Raw genomic sequence first — 22,316 nt, 5'->3', positions numbered from 1 at the left:
GGGGGGGGGGGGAGTTGTTGATTCAACGTCTATGTAGCTTAACGGTAATTGGTATCTTCAAAATTGAACAAAATATTATTGATTTATTTCAAGCGAATTGTGAATGTGAGGTTTTCAGTTGTTGATTTCAAGAACTTATTGGTTAAACTACAATTGGGTATGCTCAAATTTTACGAAAAGAAAAATAGAGCCTGATATGAAGGATGTGCCTCTTATCTCTGTCTTTTCACTTGTATTTGGTTCTGAATAGTTCTTTCGTTACCGATTTTATACTGAATCAAGATAAGTACATTGATAGATTTTAAATCTCACACATATATAGAGTCAAGAATGATAGATTTTAAATCACTGTAAATCATGGAACACTTAAAAATTATGATTTGATTTTGTTAAATGTGACTCTAGCATTTGGAGCATTTAGAGCACTTAGAACTAAATGGAGCACTTGAGTTTCATAGAGCATGTGACAAAGAAACAGATCATCTGAGATGCATTTTGATCATCTGACAAAGGAACGGATCAAGTTCCAAAGGAACATATCATCTAAAAGGGGGGGGGGGGGGAGGGGTTTGGAGCATCTTAGAGTGGCTTGGAGTACCTTGGGGAACCTTGGAGCAATGGTGGTTGTCGAAGCCAACAAAATAGTGTATCGTTGTAAAGGGGTCGAATCCACAGAGATTGGTTCAATTTTAACACTCTATGAAAATCTCTTTGAAAAAATACTTGTAAAATGACAATAAAAACAAAATGGAAGTTTTAGTCTTTTGAAATACTTGAAATAAAACTAGAATTAAACTAAGATTCAAGTAGACAATTCAATAAAAACAAGAGTTTTATGTAAAATCAATAAGAGAAAGATGGTTGACTTAAGGTTTCCTCACTTAAACATTTGGTGAACATATCATTAGAACCCAAGGTGCAATTCTTGTTTTAAATGTCTAATTTGGTTATAGTAATCCAAGAAGCCTGAGATGACCTAGACTTTTCTTAGTTATTAAAATAGCTAGAGAAGCTCATAACATATTTCCTTAGTTAAAGTCACAGTTTCCATTAAGCATGTAATTAGTGAAAATTAACTAGCATTAAGAACCAAAAAGTCACCAAATCCAAGAGAAGTCAAAAGTCTTTCACTTCCAAGTTGGAGAAAATGTGTTAGCGATTGTGTGAAGTAAAAACTAACATAAGAACTACTTGTTTCTTGATAATTTGAGGATCCTTTACTTAATCAATAAATTAGCCAACTAATCACTACAAATACATTTAAACTTGTGAATAAAAACATACAAGTAGTAGTAAGATGTTAAAACATAAAACATTCTCATAAAGATTCAAGAACAAGTTCATGGAATTCTTCAACATTCAACTAACATTCAAATGATTTCACCAAAGTCAACCAATATTAGTTTAGCCTAGCATGGCTAAACTCAAGAAAACAAAGTAAGACTAGATTGTACCAAACATCTAGCAAGAATCAAGAGCAAAAATATGATGTTTTCAAGGTGTTCTTGGCCTTCAAAGTACTCCAAAATCTCTAGAGAAACCTTCAAATTTCGGAGATGTAGAAGTGTGCAAAAGATGCACACCAACCTTCCTCAAATAGCTTTCAATACGAAATTCAGAAATTGCCCCTGCATGTCTGTGAGCGGCCGCGCAGCCCTGCACGGGTGGTCCCTGATTATGGGTTTCTTTGAGTTTTGGGCCTCCACTAGCCTAGTTTGATTCCAATCAGCTCCTAGCCCATTTTCTTCAAGTTTTATTCATTTTAAGCCCAATTTGGCTTCTCCAAATGATCAATAGCTCACGTAATCACCCGATCAATAATCTTCGCATGCGCAAAAATTCTTTTGTTTCTTGCAGATTTAAAGTTCATTTTCTCAAAGCCTTCAAATCACCAACAAGCCCACTCCATGCATCATCTCCACTAGCTATCAAGCCAAAAATCCTTGTTGTCCTCCAAGTCCAATCGCCTCCTAAAGATCCCGCTCCGCTAGTCTCCTTAAAATTTGCAATTATGCTCACAAAACTAGAAAATACCCGAAATAGTCATAAAATAATAAAAAAGAAAATGTGCATGAAAATTAGCTAAACTATGAATCAAATGTACTAAAATAAACTATAAAAAGAAGTAAATAAAATGAAAGTATCAAGCAACTTGGAGCAACATGGGGCAAGATGATCCAACATGTTGCACCATGAAGATGTTGAGCCAAGCATGAAGGATGTCGTGTCATCCTTGCAACATTGTACATGTTGTGCCATCTTGGTGCAAGATGTGTTATCTTGGTTCTTGATGAGACAAGATATTTCTAATGAGTTACGTATGCTATGAAGTCCTCTACGATGCTCAGAAGTTGGTGATGCTCAAGGAATACACCATGTTGTGCCACCATGATGGATGTTGGGCGACTAGTGTTCATGTTGTACCAGTATGGATAAAGGTGTTCCATCATGTGTATTGTTGATGCTCATGGGTTGTATGACATGGATGAATATTCTAGAAGATGTTGCATGGCAAAATATGTTTGGTTATCACCTTTCATGGGCCAATGGGCTTGGCCCATTAGGGTTTTAGATCTGATCCCTCAAGTATAAATATGGATGCATGCTAAGTTATTTTGTGTCTGTTGTATCCTTAGTGAGTAGGACGAATCTCTAGTGAATGGTAATTGTAACCTCTGTCTGAGAACTCTGAAATAAAGAATGCTCCCCTCCTGCCCGTGGACATAGGTCACCTTGACTGAACCACGTAAATACTTTGTCTTTGTGTGCTTTTAGTTTTGCTTGTTATCGACATTACTTCCTAACAAGTTGTATCATAGCTTGATAGGTGGCATCAGATATGTTCTGAGTCTTTATAAGTATCATTTGATTTCATAACAAGTGGTATCAGAGTTGCGGTTTGTGTTATTTTGATTGAAGATGGCATCTCACAAGTTCTATTTGGAGAAGTTCAATGGTTCAAACGATGTAACTTTATGGAAGGTGAAGATGAAGGCTCTTCTGGTTCAACAAGGATGTGCAGCGACAGTAGAAGGAGAAGCAAAACTTCCAAAGGACATGGCAGCTGAAAGGAAGGTGGATATTCTCACAAGAGCGCATAACACTATCATGTTAAGTTTGATAAACGAAGTACTGAGAGAGGTCGTAGATCAATCGAGTGCATCTGGGCTTTGGAAGAAATTATGTGACAAGTATCATAACAATTCTCTGACGAACAGGCTATACCAGAAGAAACTTTAGTATACTCTTAGGATGTCAGAAAGAACCTAAGTGAAGAATCATTTGGACAACTTCAATAAGATCATCTTGGACTTACAAGGTGTAAATGTAAAGATTGAAGATGAAGATCAAACACTTATCCTATTATGTTTACAGCCGAATTCTTATGAGAATTTCATTGATACCATGTTGTATGGTAGGACAACTATCACTATGAATGATGTAAAGGATTCTTTGATGCCCAAAGAACTGAAAAGAAAAGTTTTAGTTGGAGAAGAAGTTTCCCGTTCCGGTTTGTTCGTAGGCAGAGGATGAACATCATATATAGGTGGATGTAACAAAGGGAAGTCAAGTTTCGAATCTAAACCAACATCAAATGTTATAACTGTAAGGAAAGGAGCACTTCAAAAGAGATTGTCCATTGTTGAAGAAAGGGAATAATGGTGTTGGAGCAAGCAACAACAATCTTGTTGTGGTTCAATGAAATTCTGATGAAGGGGATGATGGTGAAGTTTTAATAATATGTACATCTAGCTTTGCTGATGCTTGGATCTTGGACTCTGGAGCATCCTATCATATGACATGCAATCATGAATGGTTCAACTCCTTCTAATAATGGGATGACACAATCAAGATGGATGAGTAGTATCAATGGTAGTGACATGGTGTAGATCAAGATGCACGATGGTATGGTTAGGAAACCAGATTGTTGGTTCGTCCCGGAGCTTCGAAAGAATATGATTTCTCTTGGCACTTTGGCGAAGGATGGATTGAAGTATTCTGGAAATGGTGACTGGTTAAGAGTCTCCAAGGGTGCTCTTGTTGTTATGAAGGGGAAGCTGAATCATGGAATTTATATCCTAGAAGGCATGAAGATTAGGGGAAAGTTGACTGTATCCCAACCCTTGGATCAGTATGATGATAAAAGAAAGTTGTGGCAGGAAGGGAGAGGAAGTTCTTGTTCGCAGGAGGTAAGCCCCTGCAGGGCTTGATGATAGGAATGGAGAGGAAGTTTTTGTTTGAGGTGGAGTTCGGAGGATTCTCAAGTCAAGGTGGAGATTGTTAAATGTGACTCGAGCATTTGGAGCACATAGAACTAAATGGATCAGTTGAGGTTCATGGAGCATGTGACAAAGAAACGGATCATCTGAGATGGCTTTGGATCATCTAAAAAAGAATGAATTAAGTGTCAAAGGAACGAATCATCTAAAATGGGGTTTGGAGCAACTAGGAGTGGCTTGGAGAAACTTGGAGTGACTTGGAGTAACTTGGGGCAACTTGGAGCAACATGGTCTAACATGATGTGCCATGAAGATGTTGAGCCAAACATGAAGGATGTTGTGTTATCCTTGCACAAGATGGGCCAACATCGTACATGTTGCGCCATCTTGGTGCAAGATGCGCCATCTCGGTTTCTTGATGAGCCATGATATTTCTGATGATTCACGTATGCTATGAAGTCCTCTATAGTGCTAGAAGTTGATGATGCTCAAGGAATACACCATGTTATGCCACCATGATGGATGTTGGGCCACTAGTATTCATGCTGTATCACTATGGGTCAAGGTGCTCCGTCATGTGTGTTGATGATGCTCATGGGTTGTATGACATGGATGAATGTTCTAAAAGATATTGCATGGCAGAATATGATTGGTTGTCACCTTTCATGGGCCTATGGGCCAATGTGCTTGGCCCATTTGGGTTTTAGGTATATGACCCCTTAAGTATAAATAGGGATGCATGCTAAGTCATTTTGTGTCTTTTGTATCCTTAGTGAGTAAGACGAATCTCTGGTGAATTGTACTTGTAACCTCTGTTTGAGAACTCTGAAATAAAGAATACTCCCCTCCTGTCCGTGGATGTATGTCACCTTGACCGAACCACGTAAATATTGTGTCTTTGTGTGCTTTTGGTTTTGCTTGTTATCCGTATTACTTCCTAACAAGTGGTATCAGAGTTTAACGAGTGACACCAGATTTGTTCTGGGTCTTGACAAGTATCGTCTGATTTCCTAACAAATTTGAATCTTGTTTGTAACTCTTGTTTAGTGATGTAGATGTATTGATCTGTATGGCTCACATGATACTAAGTTTTAGAGTAAACAATTTATCAAATCCTTCAAAATTTACCGGTTAAAAAGTGATTGAACTAGTAAATGATGGATTATGAAGGAAAGTTTTGATATTTGTAGTTTGTATGGGTTTATAATGTGATTTGGCATGGTCAACTTAAATAATAAGCTTATGTACATTGTAGTGTTATGTTTTTTCTGCAGCAAATGAAAATTTTAGAATAAAATTTCAAAGTTTTTCTTTAGACAACATGCTTGAAGATTAAACTACGATAACATGTTTCTATTGAATGATTATTTTATATTATGTATTTATACTATTTACTTACGCCATTAAATAGTTCAATTTCCGAATTTGGATTTCAAATAATGTATGTTTAATTTAGATTCTGTATGATAATTTGTATTTTTTATAATCATTTTTCAATCATTAATCATAGTACAATCAAACTACCTAGTTCTAATTTGAAGTCAATCGAAAGATAAAACTCGTTCAGCACTAACATTTTTGGATCAAAGTTTGTGTCACTCGGTATTTGCTTTAAGCGTGACATCACACGTGACACTACTTAGGTATGAGGTGACCTTTCTGGTTGTGCTTGCCACAAATAAATGATGTTTTGAGCTTTGTACGAACAATAAAAGGAAAAAAAATGCATAAATTCATGAGAGAGGAGTCAGCGTGTAAAAATGACAAACTCTTACAAGTCGTTACTTTTATAACATCCACCTGAATCGCCTCCATAAATACCAACATAACTACCTCCCATTTCTTCACATTCCCACCATTAACCACTCTCACCCTCTCTCTCTCTCTGAACCCAACTGAAGAGCTCAGATCTGCTCTCTTGTGCCGGACTGACATGGGTCTCGCCGGCGGCATTCTCTTCATCATCGTCACCATCTCGGTTTTCTCAGTGACCCACGCCAGAATCCCTGGAAACTACGGCGGTGGCTCATGGCAAGGTGCTCATGCTACCTTCTATGGTGGCAGTGACGCCTCTGGCACTATGGGTATTCCCTCAATTCTCTCACATTTATACTGTTTGATGCACTTAATCCAGAAGCTCCTAGATTCCGCCTCTGATGCACATTTGTATTTTTGTCTCTGCAGGAGGTGCTTGTGGTTATGGAAACCTGTACAGCCAAGGCTACGGCGTTAACACGGCGGCGCTGAGCACGGCATTGTTCAACAAAGGGTTTAGCTGCGGTGCGTGCTTCGAAATCAAGTGCAGCCAAGATCCGAGGTGGTGCCATCCCGGCAGCCCCTCCATCTTCATCACTGCCACTAACTTCTGCCCTCCGAACTTCGCTCTCCCTAACGACAATGGTGGATGGTGTAACCCTCCTCGTACCCACTTCGACCTCGCCATGCCCATGTTCCTCAAGATCGCCGAATACCGCGCCGGAATCGTCCCCGTTTCTTATCGCCGGTAAATTTACACATATCCATTATCTGTTTCTAAAAACACTTGCATTGCGTGATATTTCTGAGGAAATGACGAAAGTGACCTTGGTGTTTGTGATTTATTACTACAGAGTGCCATGCCGGAAAGCTGGTGGGATCAGGTTCACCATCAACGGCCACCGTTACTTCAACTTGATTTTAATCAGCAACGTCGCGGGTGCAGGGGATGTCCAGAAGGTCTGGGTCAAAGGGACGAAAACTAATTGGATGAGCATGAGTCGTAACTGGGGTCAAAATTGGCAGTCAAACGCCGTCCTCGTCGGTCAAGCACTCTCCTTCAGGGTCACCGGTAGTGACCGGCGCACCTCCACCTCATGGAACATCGCTCCGGCGAGTTGGCAGTTTGGTCAAACCTTCACCGGAAAGAATTTCCGAGTGTAAAATCAGATCCTGTTTTGCCGCCAAAATTAATATCCACTTTTACCCTTTTCGTCATTGACTGTTCTTGTAGTGGGTTCTTACTTGTTTTCATCAGGGGCTTCAAAAGCTGATATGTCAAAAGATGGAGGACCAGAATGACATGCCTGGAAAGATTTTTAATTTTTTTTTGGGGATACTTAGGTTTGTAGGCTGAGGCGGCTGCAAAAAACATGTTGCCCGCAGCAAAAATTATATATATAATTGTTTGGTTTTATAACTTTGAGTCATTTTTGTGAGGTTATGGGGTGATTGGGTTCAATTCTATAAAATTGATAAGAGTTATTGTCAACTATGGTTTGTTTTTATAGAAATGTTATAAATTTATTATATCTGAAAAACTGTTTAAACTTTAATGTATCGTATTGGATTATAGAATCATTTAAAATATACAACTTATAAATGGAAAATGGTGGATTCTTTAACCCATGAGGAAGAAAGGAAAAAGAAAGTGAAGAGCATGGGATACCCTTTAATTATGTTGCTTTGTCCTTTACTAAACAACTTATATGAAGGGTCAATTTCAATTCTCTTGGGACAATTGCTTTTTGCAACCACTCAAGATAAAGGTCACAATTTGGAATTGACTATTGAGCATCCCAAATCAAGTGGGTATCTTTTACTCGATGCCCACCCTACACTCATATTGTTACTTGTTTTTTTTTTTTTTTTTTTTTTTTTTTTAGGACAATTGAATTGTTACTATTACTATTGAAAGAATATGGATATTAAGATTTGAATGAAAACCTCTACTCTATTGATTTATTATAATAATTATCACAAGTCTTATTGATTAAACTTGAATGTACTCAAATGCCAGGTAAGTGAGCGTAAGTGATGGAAATGAAGACATTGAAACAACGGGAGTAAATCTGTAAATGTGGTTGTACTAAAAAAACCAATATAATGGTTGTGTTATGACCTTATGGTGTATATCATATAACTGATGGGCTTAATATTTATGGGCTCAGGAGTGTTGATAGTTGATAGTTTGGTGGCGAAGTAAACCGGGTTCGTTTAATACATGAACAGTTGGGTTAGATCATACACGGATGGGCTAAGTCATTATGGATCCTAAATTTATTATTTTCTGTGTCATTATGAAAAGTGATAGCTACTTAGCAAGTTTTATGTGTTTTTTTAACACTTTAATGTTCTATATATAAAACCCAAGTAGCAAGTATTTAGCAAAAAGCCATTACATCATTATATAACTCAAAAGGGTTTTTAGCCTATCAGTCCAATGAATTATAAATTTTCGATTTCGACTAGAATGCCAATTAAACTAATAACAATCAAACGAATGACTAAAACTAGAATCTAAAATCGCCTCCTTCCTCATTTTTTATCACCAAAGAGTGTAGAATTATGATAATACCATAACATCCGCCAAGCCATTATAATAATGACATCGAGAAACTTCTTTTTTGACTAGTAATAACCCACAAGGAATTAGCCCACGTGAGCACATAATCAATATCTAGTATCAGCATTAAAGCATGACCAATCTACCATGCTATATCACTCCAAACCTTTTGAGTAGTTAAAAGAAACCGGGCATATCGTGAAAATACATAAATTCCTCTACTAAGAAGATTATTAGTTGTTGGAAGACGATTCAAAAACAATCTCCACAAAAAAATGTTTATTTCCAGAGGAAGTACACGATTCTATCTAGTAGGCCGTTCTTCTATCATGTAACAAATAGTCATCAATGCATCTTCAAGTCACGTTAACCATGATTAAACTTGTGTTATCAATGTCGTGCATATTTATCTCTTTGCTCAAAAAATTGAAACTCGTGGAGTAAAGTTTCTAGATCCAAAAGTTGAGTATTTTCAGCTCCACGTCTCACATTTGGTCTCCGATTCCACACCCATATGCTATTCCAGTATTCTGCAACCGGTTATCGATGTCATGCATATTTATCTCTTCATTAACATAGCTAGTTTTAAGCGTAAAATATGAAAAATAAACTTGATTTTATTATAAATAGCGATATGTAAACCCACTTTGACTTGGCACAACTCTTAAAGTATCTCGACATCTCTTAGGGCTAATATCATAAAAAAAAAAACCATATATATATATATATATATATATATATATATATATATATATATATATATATATTTCCGGGATTAAATTGCATTTTTTTTTTGAAAAAGCCCTTCTATTTTTTTTTCATTTTTTCGATTTGAACTTTTTAACAGATTTTTCCAGAAAAACTTGTCAAATGTGAGAGTTTTTTTAAGAAAAAATTTGAAAGGTTGAGAGGTTTTCGGAAAAAATAAATAAATAAAAGTTGATGCTTTTTCGAAAAATAAAAATAAAAAAGATGAGGATTTTTCGGAAAAATTGCAATGTCATTTTTAGAAAAAATAAAATAAAATTGAATTTAATCTTAGAAAATCTCAATATATAAATCTTTTATGACATTGACCTCATTATTATTTAAACATTAACGGGGTTAAAAACTTGATCGATGCAATTTCCATTCTTTCAATTTTGATACCATCATTTTTGTAATAATAAAACATATTATTAAACATTATACCGTTTTTTTTTTTTTTTCAATTATAGTTTGGTGGTGATGGCCATCAATTCATGCCGCTTTTCTTTTTATGTCAGCCAGGGAGTTCATAAGGAAGACCACTAAAACAAGTTATAAAACAAGTTAAATAATGATTCTATAATGTCACTAACTCTTCTTTTTAATAATGATATATTAGAAAACAGATAAAAGATAATAAATACATAACTTTTTTTTTAAAGATGGGGATCAATATGCATTAAGATCAAACCCTAGAGACATTTGAAAGACAGTTTGGAATTAGTTACATCATTATAATAAACTAGGTGTTAAAAATCTATTTCGGTTTAGGTTGGTAAGTCTACCTTCTCACCATCTTTCATTTTCTGTCTGTCACATCATCACCATATCATTTCCTCTCACCCCTTTCACATGTAGGAAATAGTTATTACTCCTCTCATAATATGTAGCAATACATGTTTGTATTGTATAAAATCAAGAAACATTTAAAATAGAGAAAATGGAGAAGCAAGTGCGGCGAAATGGTCTTGCACAGAGAGACTCACCACACCATCTAGTGTTTATCGCACCATCTAAGGGTGTTCGTTTGGATGGATCGGTTTGATCTGATCCAATTAAGTAAATCCAAATTGATTTCGGTTTTCAAAATATTGATCCGAATAGTCCAAACTAAAATCAAATCCGATCCGATCCGATCCAATTACAATTCGGTTGGATCGGTTGTTTTATTCGGTTTTCAAAAACTAGAACATTTTAAAACGACGTATAATTATAATATAATCCAACTTTTACATAAGAAGTAAAAAAAAATTATTTAGTTATGATTTAAAATTTATAAACAATTACTAACAATGTATATTATAGTTTAACATTTAATAGATAAAAAAGATTTTTAGAGAAAATTCATATTAATGTTTTTTTTATTAGGTGAAACTTTTTGAACTTATTTGAAAAAATAAATTATAAAATTAATAAATAATTATAGATATATTAAAAATAAATAAATAATAATTTGTTATTCGGTTTTTTTGGACTATTCGGTTCTTATTTTATAATCCAAAACCAATCCGAAATCCAAAATAATAATTCGGTTTTGTTGTAAACCAATCCAAAAATCCGAATATCCGAACCAAATAGTCCAATCCAAATTATCTGATTGGACAATTCGGTTTTATCCAAATAGTGAACAGCCCTAGCACCATCACAGTGACACCTCACCTGAAACATGTAATGGGGGAAAGGGCAGGTGTAATTTTGAATAAAGTTTCAAAAAGACACCCCAAAAGTCATAACGTAGCAAGGTAAGTGCCAGAGGGGGAACACTTAAGATTGGCCCTTTTATTCACAACCTACCTGCACCCACAAAACCACCTTTATCTTACCTTTTTAACACCTTTTAGGTTTTATCTACATCCCACTTACAAAAATAACTATCTAAAGTCAAATGATCGGCAGTCATTTAAATAATATTTTAATCACACATTTGAAGCATAAATCAGATGGAATATTGCATTTGCTGTTTGCATCCAGGAGACAACGACAAATGACTGAGTATAATATATATTTTGGTAATAATAATTTATTTTAGATGATAGCGTGAAGAAATGAATGAACAAAGAAAAGCACAATCATAATTTGATTATTTTTGACAAAACCATTTTGTATAAGATTGTTTTTGTTTTATTTGTTCACTAAATGATGGTTATTTACAACTAAACAATGAAAATATGATGGGTTTAAGATGATTATCTTAATTGGATAATTACAACAGCTAAACTAATTTTGGAGAGAAAGAAAAACTCAAGGGATTATGCAAATATAAAGACATGCCAACCCTTGATAAAAGATAACCCAAATCTCGATTCTGCATCTCTTCTTCCCTCTCTTTTCTTTGACAGTTAAACACCACAAACCCTACAAGGGTTTCGAATTTTTCTTTTTCACCAAGCAAAGAAGGCTTGAAGATTTTTTTTTTCATAGATAGCAGTTGTCTAGTGTGACTTGACAGAGAGATTCCCCTTGAATCCATTTTGGTTTTCTTCTTGATCTTCGAATAAGATAAACCACACAAACCTCTTGTAGTTTAATCTATCTAGCTTGAATTTATGAACATTGATCTAGTACTCTGATCATGATCTTTTTATTAAATGTTTATGTTGTTTGTTTTGTTTTGTAAATTTCGAACAAACATCATGATACAACAAGATAACCTCTAGACCATGTGACCATCCAAATTTCCAACATGATAACAAATGAAAAATGGGCAAAAGTAAACCTTAGTCCTAAACAATCCAAGCATCCTAAGACCAAACAAAGAACGAACAGAGAGTTATATTGAAACCCATAAAGATTAAAGACTATTGACAAATCCAAAAGTGAATGGTTAAATTCTAGATAATCTTGTAATCTAAATATTAGACTAAGACAATTGACCAATCTAAATTAATTTGTCTTGATTGAAACTAAGACATGACGAACGTGATTCAACCATTGACGAATAAAAAATATTAGTTTTTACCATTTGGTTGACCTTTGTGACATGCCCATTTTTCACGATCAGAAAAGACATTTTTGTTTATGCTTATTTTAAAACAGAGTTTATTTATAACTGCGAAATTTGTCCCATAAAAGTATTTCCAAGTAAATGTTTTTCATTGATTATTAAAACTTCGGATGTCATAACTGATAGAAAACATAAGCATAAACATTACAAGCCTTACATTACTTATTGTACTAATAGCCTAAACTCCTTGAATCTCTTAGTGGATTGTACCTTCATACCACTACCTGTGATACAAAGAAGTTGAGTGGGTCAGGTTGGAAAACCTGGTGAGATACAAAAGATTTTCGATCCCACAATGTTTATATATATATATATATATATATATATATATATATATATATATATATATATATATACATATATATATATATATAGAGAGAGAGAGAGAAAGAGCTAGGTGCAAATGTTTTCAATAAATATTGTGTGCCTCTAACAACCAATCAGAATTAAGCAAAAATAAATTCAATAATAAATCAGAAAAGGGTATAATAGTAATATTGGCTACATTTAATTTTGGTAAATATTTAAAACATTTAATGTCCAGGGAAAGTAGTTTGTTAACCCTAGAAAAACACTCACCATTCGTCCTTAAATTGCTTCTTCAATCTTCACCATCGACTCCTTCATGATACCAGGAGAAGAAACCCATCATGGCGACCATCATCTCCACTATCAATCATCAAGTTTCCAGACCCATGACTACGGATAAATTTCTTCTCCAATCAGCCTGTAAGTTTCTTTTTCTTCTATTGAACTCGTTTTTTTTATTTAATCGATTTTATGTATTTTGTTTTGGATAAATGATTTTGTGAACGACATTTCTGAAAAATCGATGATTGCAATCTGTCTGGATGTATTTCTTTGCATTATATTTGAACCAAGCTGGTAAGTCCTTTCCAATTAAGATCTCCCAGTTCTGAATATTCACTAGTGGAATCGGATATACGTTCTCTTAATTCAAGTTTGGTATAGCTGCATTTGATTTCTGATTATCTTAACATCTGTAATCGATTTCTATCGATTTCCCATGATATCATGAATCTTTCTCCTGCTTTCGGTTCAATTTCTGGTGTTATGAAGGTGTTTGGTGTTTAATACAACTTGTTGAAGGTGTTTGACATTATATTTCAAGGTAAAGCTAGGATAATTTGATAATACACAGAAGGTGTTTGATAAAATGCATAAGAGATGTTTCAAGCCAAATTCTCAAAAACTTACTAATTCCATATTTAAAACATAGTTTCTAGTAATCTTAGACATGGATTATGTTATATTCTATGTATTCTGTCATATTCTATGTATTCTATGTATTTTGTCAAAATGTATTTTATGTATTCTGTAATATTCTATGTATTATGTCATATTCTGTGAGAATGTATTCTGTCATATAACATGTATTCTGTCAGAATTACTAGTAACATATATTTTATGCAATATGTATTCTGTCATATAACATGCATGTTGCCCTCTAAATGTTCGATGAAATGCCTATATATAAGACTCCATCTTTTCATTGCAGTTTTAGGATTACATGATTGTATTGCATATATTATACGCATATTGGTTTTTAACATTTTTTATGATTTCTTTGTCTATTTATAAGGATCATGGTCTTTGTTGATACACACCTAGCATCCACATTATTATTCTAACTTCATTAATTGTTTTAGATGAATTTTGGCTTGTTTGATGATAATGCCTAACAAGTGTTTGTTGAAATGCTTGAAAGAGAATTTAACGAATTTAACCTTGTGGTATGCATTCTGTCAGAATTACTAACAACACATGTTTTATGTAATTGTTTAAAAAGGTAATTAATTTGTCTGTGTATTATGTTGGTTCAATTTGTGATTTTGAATTCCAATTTCTATACTCCTTCGTTATTGTATATTTGGAATCTAAAATTGTATTAACAGTAAATACAATACTTTTGAATGTATTATATGTATTCTATCAGAATGTATTCTGCCAGAATAAAATCTATGTATTCTGCCAGAATGTATTCTATGTATTCTACCAGAATATATAAAGTGATAGTTAATTGCAAGTAAATGTTTTTAACCATTATTAGTTTTTATTGTATTTGTGATAGGAATGGCTGGAAGAATGCGTTGAAGACCTAATAGGGATAACGTGAAGAATGAATAAAGTTTGATCATACTCACAATGTAAGAATGTTGTTATTTTTTAAGAATTTTATTCATTTTTGTTGATATTCTTTTAGAATATGTATAATTATATTAAAATGTATAAGACTTTTAGTCTGTAAGAATATATATGAATTTGTATTTAAGTTCGGATGTATAAGAATATATTAGAATGTAATTATTTTTCAACCCCGGATTCAAGAATTTTGTTATTCTTCAATAATATTCTAATAGAATAAAATTCTGAAAGAACATCTTTCTAACAAAAAAATATTCTGACAAAATAAAATCGGTTATGTTTACAAAGTAAGTTAAAATTAAAATTGAATTAATTAAAAAAATCAGATTTTTTAAATTAGGATAATTAATTATCCCTAAAAATCCGAAAAATTCCTTTTATAAATTTAGTTAATTGTCCAAAATACATTTTTACTAAAAATTATGTGATTATATGGTACATGCTATCCCATTGTAGTATCATACACTCTCAAATCATATCCATTGATTAATTCTATCCGTTGGTCCAGATCTGTGCATTCTGGCACACAATAGTTACTAAAAACAAAATAACCTAAGCATATATATATATATATATATATATATATATATATATATATATATATCTTAAGAACCTGTAAGATTAACTTTTATCATTAACACAAATATATCTCATATAAGCAATCCATCCCATCCCGATCCTCACATATTGATCCTATACAACGACTTTACGACAATTAACCAGAAGAATTAATGTGAACAATAATTTGACTATGTTGCTTTGGGGATTCCTTAGCAGTAAACGAGGATCAATAGAGACAGTAGGGGAAATAATGGAACACTCAATTTATTACACCTAATCCTTGCTCTCGGAATCAATGATAAGTGATTGCACCTAATCAATACTCTCGGATCAGTGATGAATGACTATGCTTAATCCATACTCTCGGACTAGTGATGTATGACTATATCTAATCCATACTCTCGGATAAGTGATGAATACTTATACCTAATCCATACTCTCGGATCGGTAATGAACGACTATGCTTAATACATACTCTCGGATCAGTGATGAATAACTATACCTAATCCATACTCTCGTATCAATGATGAATGACTATGCTTAATCCATACTCTCGGATCAGTGATGAATGACTATACTTAATCCATATTCTCGGATCAGTGATGAATGACTATACTTAATCCATACCCTCGGATCAATGATGAATGACTATACTTAATCCATAATCTCAGATCAGTGATAAATGATTATACTTAATCCATACTCTTTGATCAGTGATTCATTAACACCACAAGACATACTCTCTTATTCCTGGTGACTAATGATAGTCTAAGATTCATCATTAATCTTAATGTCTACATCAAGATCTATCAAGTAAGGAACAACCAGGTATGACATTATCGGAGGTTGAGTCCGTTTGGTATATAGAGTATATTGTTTGGAAATATCACTTTAAACACCTCACTAAATCCGGCCTAGACATCATTCATGTAAGTAGATCAATCAATATAATGACTTGGAATCACTGATAAATCTTATTTATAGGTTCATAATAACGATTATGAACATAAATATAAGTTACACTAAAAACTATATAAGTGTAGCTTAACTTACAGAGATTTTCCTGACAAAAATCCGAAAATTGCACTGGCAGAATCCCTACTCGAGAGCTTCCACTTGCTGGGATCTCATGGACTCTAGAGCCCCGCTAGAATAACGTAATTGCTAAGGAAATTCGAGTTTCGTAGAAGAAATCCAGAGGAATTGCTCTGGTGAGGGGGTTCAAAGCAATTTATAGGGTTGATTTGTGGGAGGCGTGTCGCGCCCAGACCAGAGGCGTGTCATGCCCTGGCCTATTCGGCCTTCCTGCTTATGATACGTGGTAGATTTTCGCTGGAGCCACGTAGACGGCTCCTAGAAGCTTGCGCGCCACGACTTTTTGCGCGTGGCGCATTTCGGGAAACTTCTAAAATTCGTAACTTCTTCATAAGAACTCCGCTTTTGACATTATTTATATCCATATGTAGCTATCGACGAGATCTACAACTATCGTTTAGGCTCCGTCGACTAATTCTCATTTTATTTTTAATTTATTAGTTTTAGAGGGTTGAGACTGCTAAAGTCCGTTAAAAATTATTATCTTTATGAAATGACATCTGTTCTTGACTGTCTTTATATCAACAGACTCCTATTAACGAGATCTTCGACTCTCTTTTAGATTGTTTCGACTAACAATCAACCGATCTAAAATTCGTTTTCTGTGCTAACACTGTTACACTGAAATATTAGGAAAATCATAACTTCCTCTTACGAAGTCAGATTTGTACGTTCTCTATAAGCACGCTCTTAGTTTTACGATTACTACGACTTTTATTTAGATTACTTAGGCTAATAAACGACCTATCTAAAATTCACTTTTTACGATGCACATAGTTGTGTCGGTTTAATTGTGAAACTTCGAAAAACATAACTTTTTCATACAATGTCGGATTTCAGAGTTTTTTTTATATGTACAGAATCATTTTCACATACACTATAACTTTAGTTAAGGTTATTTATCCTAAATAACCTTCTATCAAAATGTCGTTTTTATCGCTTGTTATATTTTAATTGTCTAGTCCGAAGTTGTGGGCGTTACAACCTTGGGTTTAGACAACTTCTAATTCCATTTTATTTCCTACCTCTTGACATCCCTCTTACCTTCTTTTTGGTTTTCGAGTTTCCATCTTCATGTCGTTGCCACTAAATGGCCGGTTCGTACACATACAAGCTAAAAATTAAAGATTGTAGTCCCCTGGGAAGGATGACCCTTAGGCGTTCACCCAGCTTGCACAACATTTGGACGAACATTGCTTACATCCTATAGACATAAGAGGCACTAATGGAAACCAACATATCGAAAACAATGAATTTTTGGGGATTAATGTATTTTCATCAAGATGTGTAACAAGCTTGGGATATTGTTAAGGAGAGGGAGCAAAGGACATTGACTGAGAGAGAAATAAAGGGAATGTCTTAAGAGTGGGGATCATTGAAAAAAAATGGTTGTGAATTTCGAGAGGTTTTCTTAATGAGGTAAATGGCCATTTTATGATATCTTCTAAAATGTAGCTTATGAATTGATAGGAAAAAAATTCTAAATTGTCATCTTAGTGAATAACTCATATTAGTCATATATGTGTTAGCATTACTTTTTCGTGATCCAATAAAGGAACATGTATCTCTCAATACTTCCAAGCAATGTTGCAAAACTCGTTAGACGTTCCCAGAGCGACGGACTAACGCCTAACGAGTATCCGGTCTAGGCGGGGAGTACTTAGATTGGATAAATTATATAAAATTAATATTAGGAAAATTATATATATAACAAATATAACAATTTTACTAAAAATTATAACAAAATAGATGAATATTAATAACAATTATAGATTTTTTCCAAAAAAAAAAGTCAAAATTTCTGAGTTTTTCCGATTTTTACCGATTTTGACCGATTATGGAGTTTTTTCGATTTTGACTGAATTGGAGCTGATTTTGACTGATTTCGAGTTTTTTGGCCGATTTCTAGTTAGACGTCTCGGCCCCTACCCGATTCCGATTTATGGGCCGCCTAGGCCGAGTTTTGCAACATTGCTTCCAAGATGAGGATTTTTTAAATCTTCTAGGTTTTCACATTCTTTTAAGATCTATAAGGTTACACAAAGTGTGGTGGACGAACATCCCATATGGCTTGGATGAAAATTTTGGAACACTGCCATCTAGGGACGGCATGCCTAAAAAAATGAAGGCATGTCATCTATTTGTTGCACCTTTTTCCCTCTAGGCACACAACAAACACCAAACACCACTCTTAAAATATAACAAGAGCATGACAAGATGATGTGGATCCTATGTGAAATAGTTGTCATTGGCACCACTCCCTTTAGAGTTTAGCCTAAGGAAATTGGCTTCCAAGTTCCACCAAATGTAAAAAAAAATGGTATAAATTTTGGGTGTTAATATATATGTACTCTCGCTCATATAAAAAGATCAAACATTGAGGTACATATACTCGCCCGTTCATACAGAAGTGTACAACAACAATAGTACTCTGGCCTTCAACTAGTCGACCATCCTTACCAAGTGCTTTCTATCCCACTGAAACCAATCAATTCCATTGGCACCAATCAACTATCTACAATCATTATTGTCCTCTAAAATCTAAATATACCTGTCATCATGTGATCATAAAAATTAGGAATGTTGATTATTACAATTTCAAGCCGTACCTGTACAAAATTATCTTTTAGTGTTTAAATAAAGTAATTATAATAATGCTTATCTGATTATTTGAAGTTAAATAATAAGTTTGGGAATGTATGCGACAAAAAAAAATTATATAAAGGAAAAGAAAAGACACTATATTTACTTTTGTTTCATCTCCAATTTTAAAACTTCTTCAACAAAAAGTTTTTATAAAGGAAAAGAAAAAAAATATTTAAAACTATTTACCTTATGAAAATAGAACTTTTAAAATCATAAACAACAATATTTTTTAATAATACTGAAAATTATTGTTATGACGGAATAAAAATAAATTTTCATATTAAACTTAAGTCAATCAACAATACATACGAATAAGAATGTTACTTTTAATGATTTTGTTTAAGATTTATCAAACATTCAAAGTAACCTATAAACAAAATTATAAGCATCACATCTAAACACCACTTTTTACCACCCCTTTTATTATGATTAATTGTTTGATTCTGATTATTTAATATCAAATAACCACCGGGCATCGGATATCCCTAAATGTGGAAAAAAGCTATATTTCCATATAAACTAAAGTTGTATTGTATCCTACAAGGCACAAGCACACAAGCTTTGCTTTAATACAAACTCAACTCCAAATTGGATCTCAACCACTAATCCTTTCTTCTCAAACAAGGTTAAACCCAAAAACAACTATACACCATTCAGCCAAATTCAATACCAATTCAAACATTTCCTTCACCAACTCATTTACTATAAATAGCAGAAACCGAAGGTCTCGGGTAACCCGTGGGGCCCGACTTATTACCATCAACACCCTCACGTGGGACCAATCTCCGTGTTTGTGTTTCATTAGCAGAATGTCTTCGTATCCGTGTCATTCCTTTTGGATCTTGAAGTAGTTCTAGCTCTTTGACCACCTCAGTCATACTGGGTCTAAACCGTGGGTCCATTGAGACACATCGTAGGGCCAAATTTGCAGCCGCGTGGGCCCCGTCTAACGTGTATTGCCCTTCGAGGCGGTTATCGAGGACACGAAAGAGTTTACGTTTGTGGGGAAGGTACGGTTTGGCCCATTCGACTAGACTGTGTTCGCCTGTGGGCCGGTTTTTGTCTACGGCCCTTCGGCCCGATAACATTTCAAGAAGGACCACACCGAAGCTATATACATCACTTCTTGCGGTTAAATGGCCTACAATTGTTGGAAAATGTGAAATATATAAGCATCAAGTTTGGTTAAAAATTGGAAGTTGATTGCTATTTTGAGACGTACCGGTTGCTAAATATTCGGGAGCCGCGTATCCGTAGGTCCCCATGATCCTGGTTGAGACATGACTTTTATCTCCAGTTGGTCCATCCTTGGCTAGCCCAAAATCCGAGAGCTTCGCATTATAGTCCTATATGAAAGAAACAATTAGACTATTAGATATATGAAGTCCTTGATCCTTTTTATTCAAGAATACCAAAAAAAAAAATGGATGACTTTTAAATATATATGGAGTCTGTGATTTTCAATTTTAGAAGCCCAAAAATTCCATGTGTGTTGAGGTCCTCAAGTTTTATACACGTTTAAGTTAGTTCAAGCTTGCTCTGATACCATGTTAAATAATGAGAATATGTCGGTTTGGTTTGCGTTGTGGGAACCAACAGAAAGAATAACAAACAACAAATGTAAAAGATCTAAATTTAAATCAAGATAACTTACTGAATCAAGCAAAACATTAGAAGTCTTGAAATCCCGATAAATCACTTTGTTTTCGGCATTATGAAGAAAAGCAAGTCCTTTAGCGGCTCCAAGAGCAACCTTTAAACGAAGGCTCCATGAGAGTGGTTGAAAGTAAGATCCTCCTATCAAAATAAGAATCATCAGAAACCCATGAATCATCTCTTAAAAAACATCTTTAATACTAATATATTAATTCAAAAAGAATCATAAAACTCACTCCTGAATAAATGATTTTCCAAGCTGCCACGTGGCATGAATTCGTAAACTAGAAGCCGATGTTCATCTTCCAAACAATATCCAATCAACTTCACAAGATTCGGGTGAGAAAATTGGCCCAAATAATTCACTTCCGCCTAAAAAACAACACAAAAATCCGATTCCATTAAAAAAAAAACGATTCCTTTTAATAAGAAAAAGAAAAAGAGTAATTAGTAATTAGAAGGAGGCTCAGCTCACCAGCCACTCCCTGTGACCTTGAAAGCTTTCTTGATTGAGTCTTTTAACGGCGATAACAATTCCGGTTCCCGGCTTTGTAGCGACCAACGACTGCTCATCGATCCACCCTTTGAAAACCGAACCAAAACCGCCTTCTCCCAACACGCTATCTGGCCGGAAATTTCTGGTCGCTGTTTTAAGATCGGAATAGCTAAAGCTCTTCAGATTCGTTGATTGCAATATTTCTCCTTCACTCCGGGGAGTCGGAGGAACCGATGAGACCTTGCTGCTAAAGGAAGTGCTAATTCCATTTCCATCCGTACTTACATTTCTTGAACTTACCCCTGAATTATGGATACAATACCATAAATTAGACGATTTATTGATTGATTCCCTTTTCGAAACATTCTAACTGCAACTTCTGTCATCTGTGTCGTTTTTTAATTGGTATATTCAGATTCCCGGAAAAGGGAATTAGGGAAAGTTAAATTATCATAAACCTTTAAATAGATGCAATTAAATTATTGCTGGTTTATCATCGTTAACAAAGAAATTGAAACTTGAAAGTGTACCTGTGTGACAGGGGCTCTCAGCTTTGATTCTAGCACTCAGACAAATACCCATCGAAATTCTTCTTCTTGGAAAGGGGTCTCTCTCACTTCAACAAGGTTATTCGAAGAACAAGAACCTCGCTACAGTTTTTAAGAGGTAAAACAAGATTAGAATAAGATAAAAAGCAGATCTGGGTGTGAAAAGCTGGAAGATTGGTTATCCCACGGAGCAAAAAGCTTTGTGCACTGGAACTACGTTTCACCATTAACCACGTAACGATTTGATGAAAAAGATAGTTTTTTTCCTTGACGATTTGTGGGAAACAAGATGAAATCACACAAACCCATAACGAGGTTCAACAGCAAAACAACGATTTGTGGTAAACAAGATGAAATCACACAAACCCACAACGAGGTTCAACAGCAAAACAATGAATCTGTACCTCTTTTTTTTGAAAGAATCGGAAATTTGGTGTCCTCCGAGAGAAAAGAGAAAGAAAAGGGTAGTGGTCGGTGGCTATGGTTAATTGAGAAGTTTTTGGGTGGTTAATCAAATGAGTCAGGTGGGGGTGAGGGAGGGAGGGCGGGCTGTCGGAGTGGTGGATGTAGGTTAAGATAAGAGGACATTAATAGCGGAGCTGCCCCCACTTTGGCATTATATACTGTGGTGGGGATAAGGGTTTCCATAGTTGCATCATGCATGATTATTAAAGCTTGGCTTATTTCAAAACTCGCCCACCAACTTAACGAATTATTTTTCTATGTCATGATAAATTGATAATGGATAATTTGTTGATTAACTTTATCGGTATTTTAAGGAAAATTTTTACTTATAATGGTAAGATATTTTTGTTTGCTGAATTTTTTTTAATTGTTAGTCAAAAGTGTAAGAATC

General features: G+C 34.5%; 2 protein-coding genes across 2 annotated transcripts; one reads left to right on the top strand and one right to left on the bottom strand.

Annotated features, from left to right (window-relative positions):
- The first annotated feature begins 6,010 nt into the window (after positions 1-6,010).
- Positions 6,011-7,467, top strand: LOC145137403 (expansin-A4-like). The gene is made up of 3 exons (XM_079071528.1): positions 6,011-6,304; positions 6,405-6,723; positions 6,830-7,467. The coding sequence occupies exons 1-3, from the start codon at positions 6,154-6,156 to the stop codon at positions 7,137-7,139; spliced, it is 780 nt and encodes a 259-aa protein (XP_078927654.1). The 5' UTR covers positions 6,011-6,153; the 3' UTR covers positions 7,140-7,467.
- Positions 7,468-19,250: 11,783 nt separating this feature from the next.
- LOC145137498 (putative serine/threonine-protein kinase PBL10) lies at positions 19,251-22,049 on the bottom strand. The gene is made up of 7 exons (XM_079071626.1): positions 21,865-22,049; positions 21,443-21,562; positions 20,892-21,214; positions 20,653-20,788; positions 20,415-20,557; positions 19,983-20,106; positions 19,251-19,901 (listed from the first exon to the last, which is right to left on the bottom strand). The coding sequence occupies exons 2-7, from the start codon at positions 21,492-21,494 to the stop codon at positions 19,456-19,458; spliced, it is 1,224 nt and encodes a 407-aa protein (XP_078927752.1). The 5' UTR covers positions 21,495-21,562; positions 21,865-22,049; the 3' UTR covers positions 19,251-19,455.
- Between the last annotated feature and the right edge of the window lie 267 nt (positions 22,050-22,316).

Source organism: Lactuca virosa, chromosome 9 (genome assembly GCF_052849685.1).
Source record: "Lactuca virosa cultivar CGN04683 chromosome 9, Lactuca_virosa_CGN04683_v6, whole genome shotgun sequence".
Lineage (NCBI taxonomy): Eukaryota > Viridiplantae > Streptophyta > Magnoliopsida > Asterales > Asteraceae > Lactuca > Lactuca virosa.
This window is presented reverse-complemented; position numbering and strand designations above follow the sequence as displayed.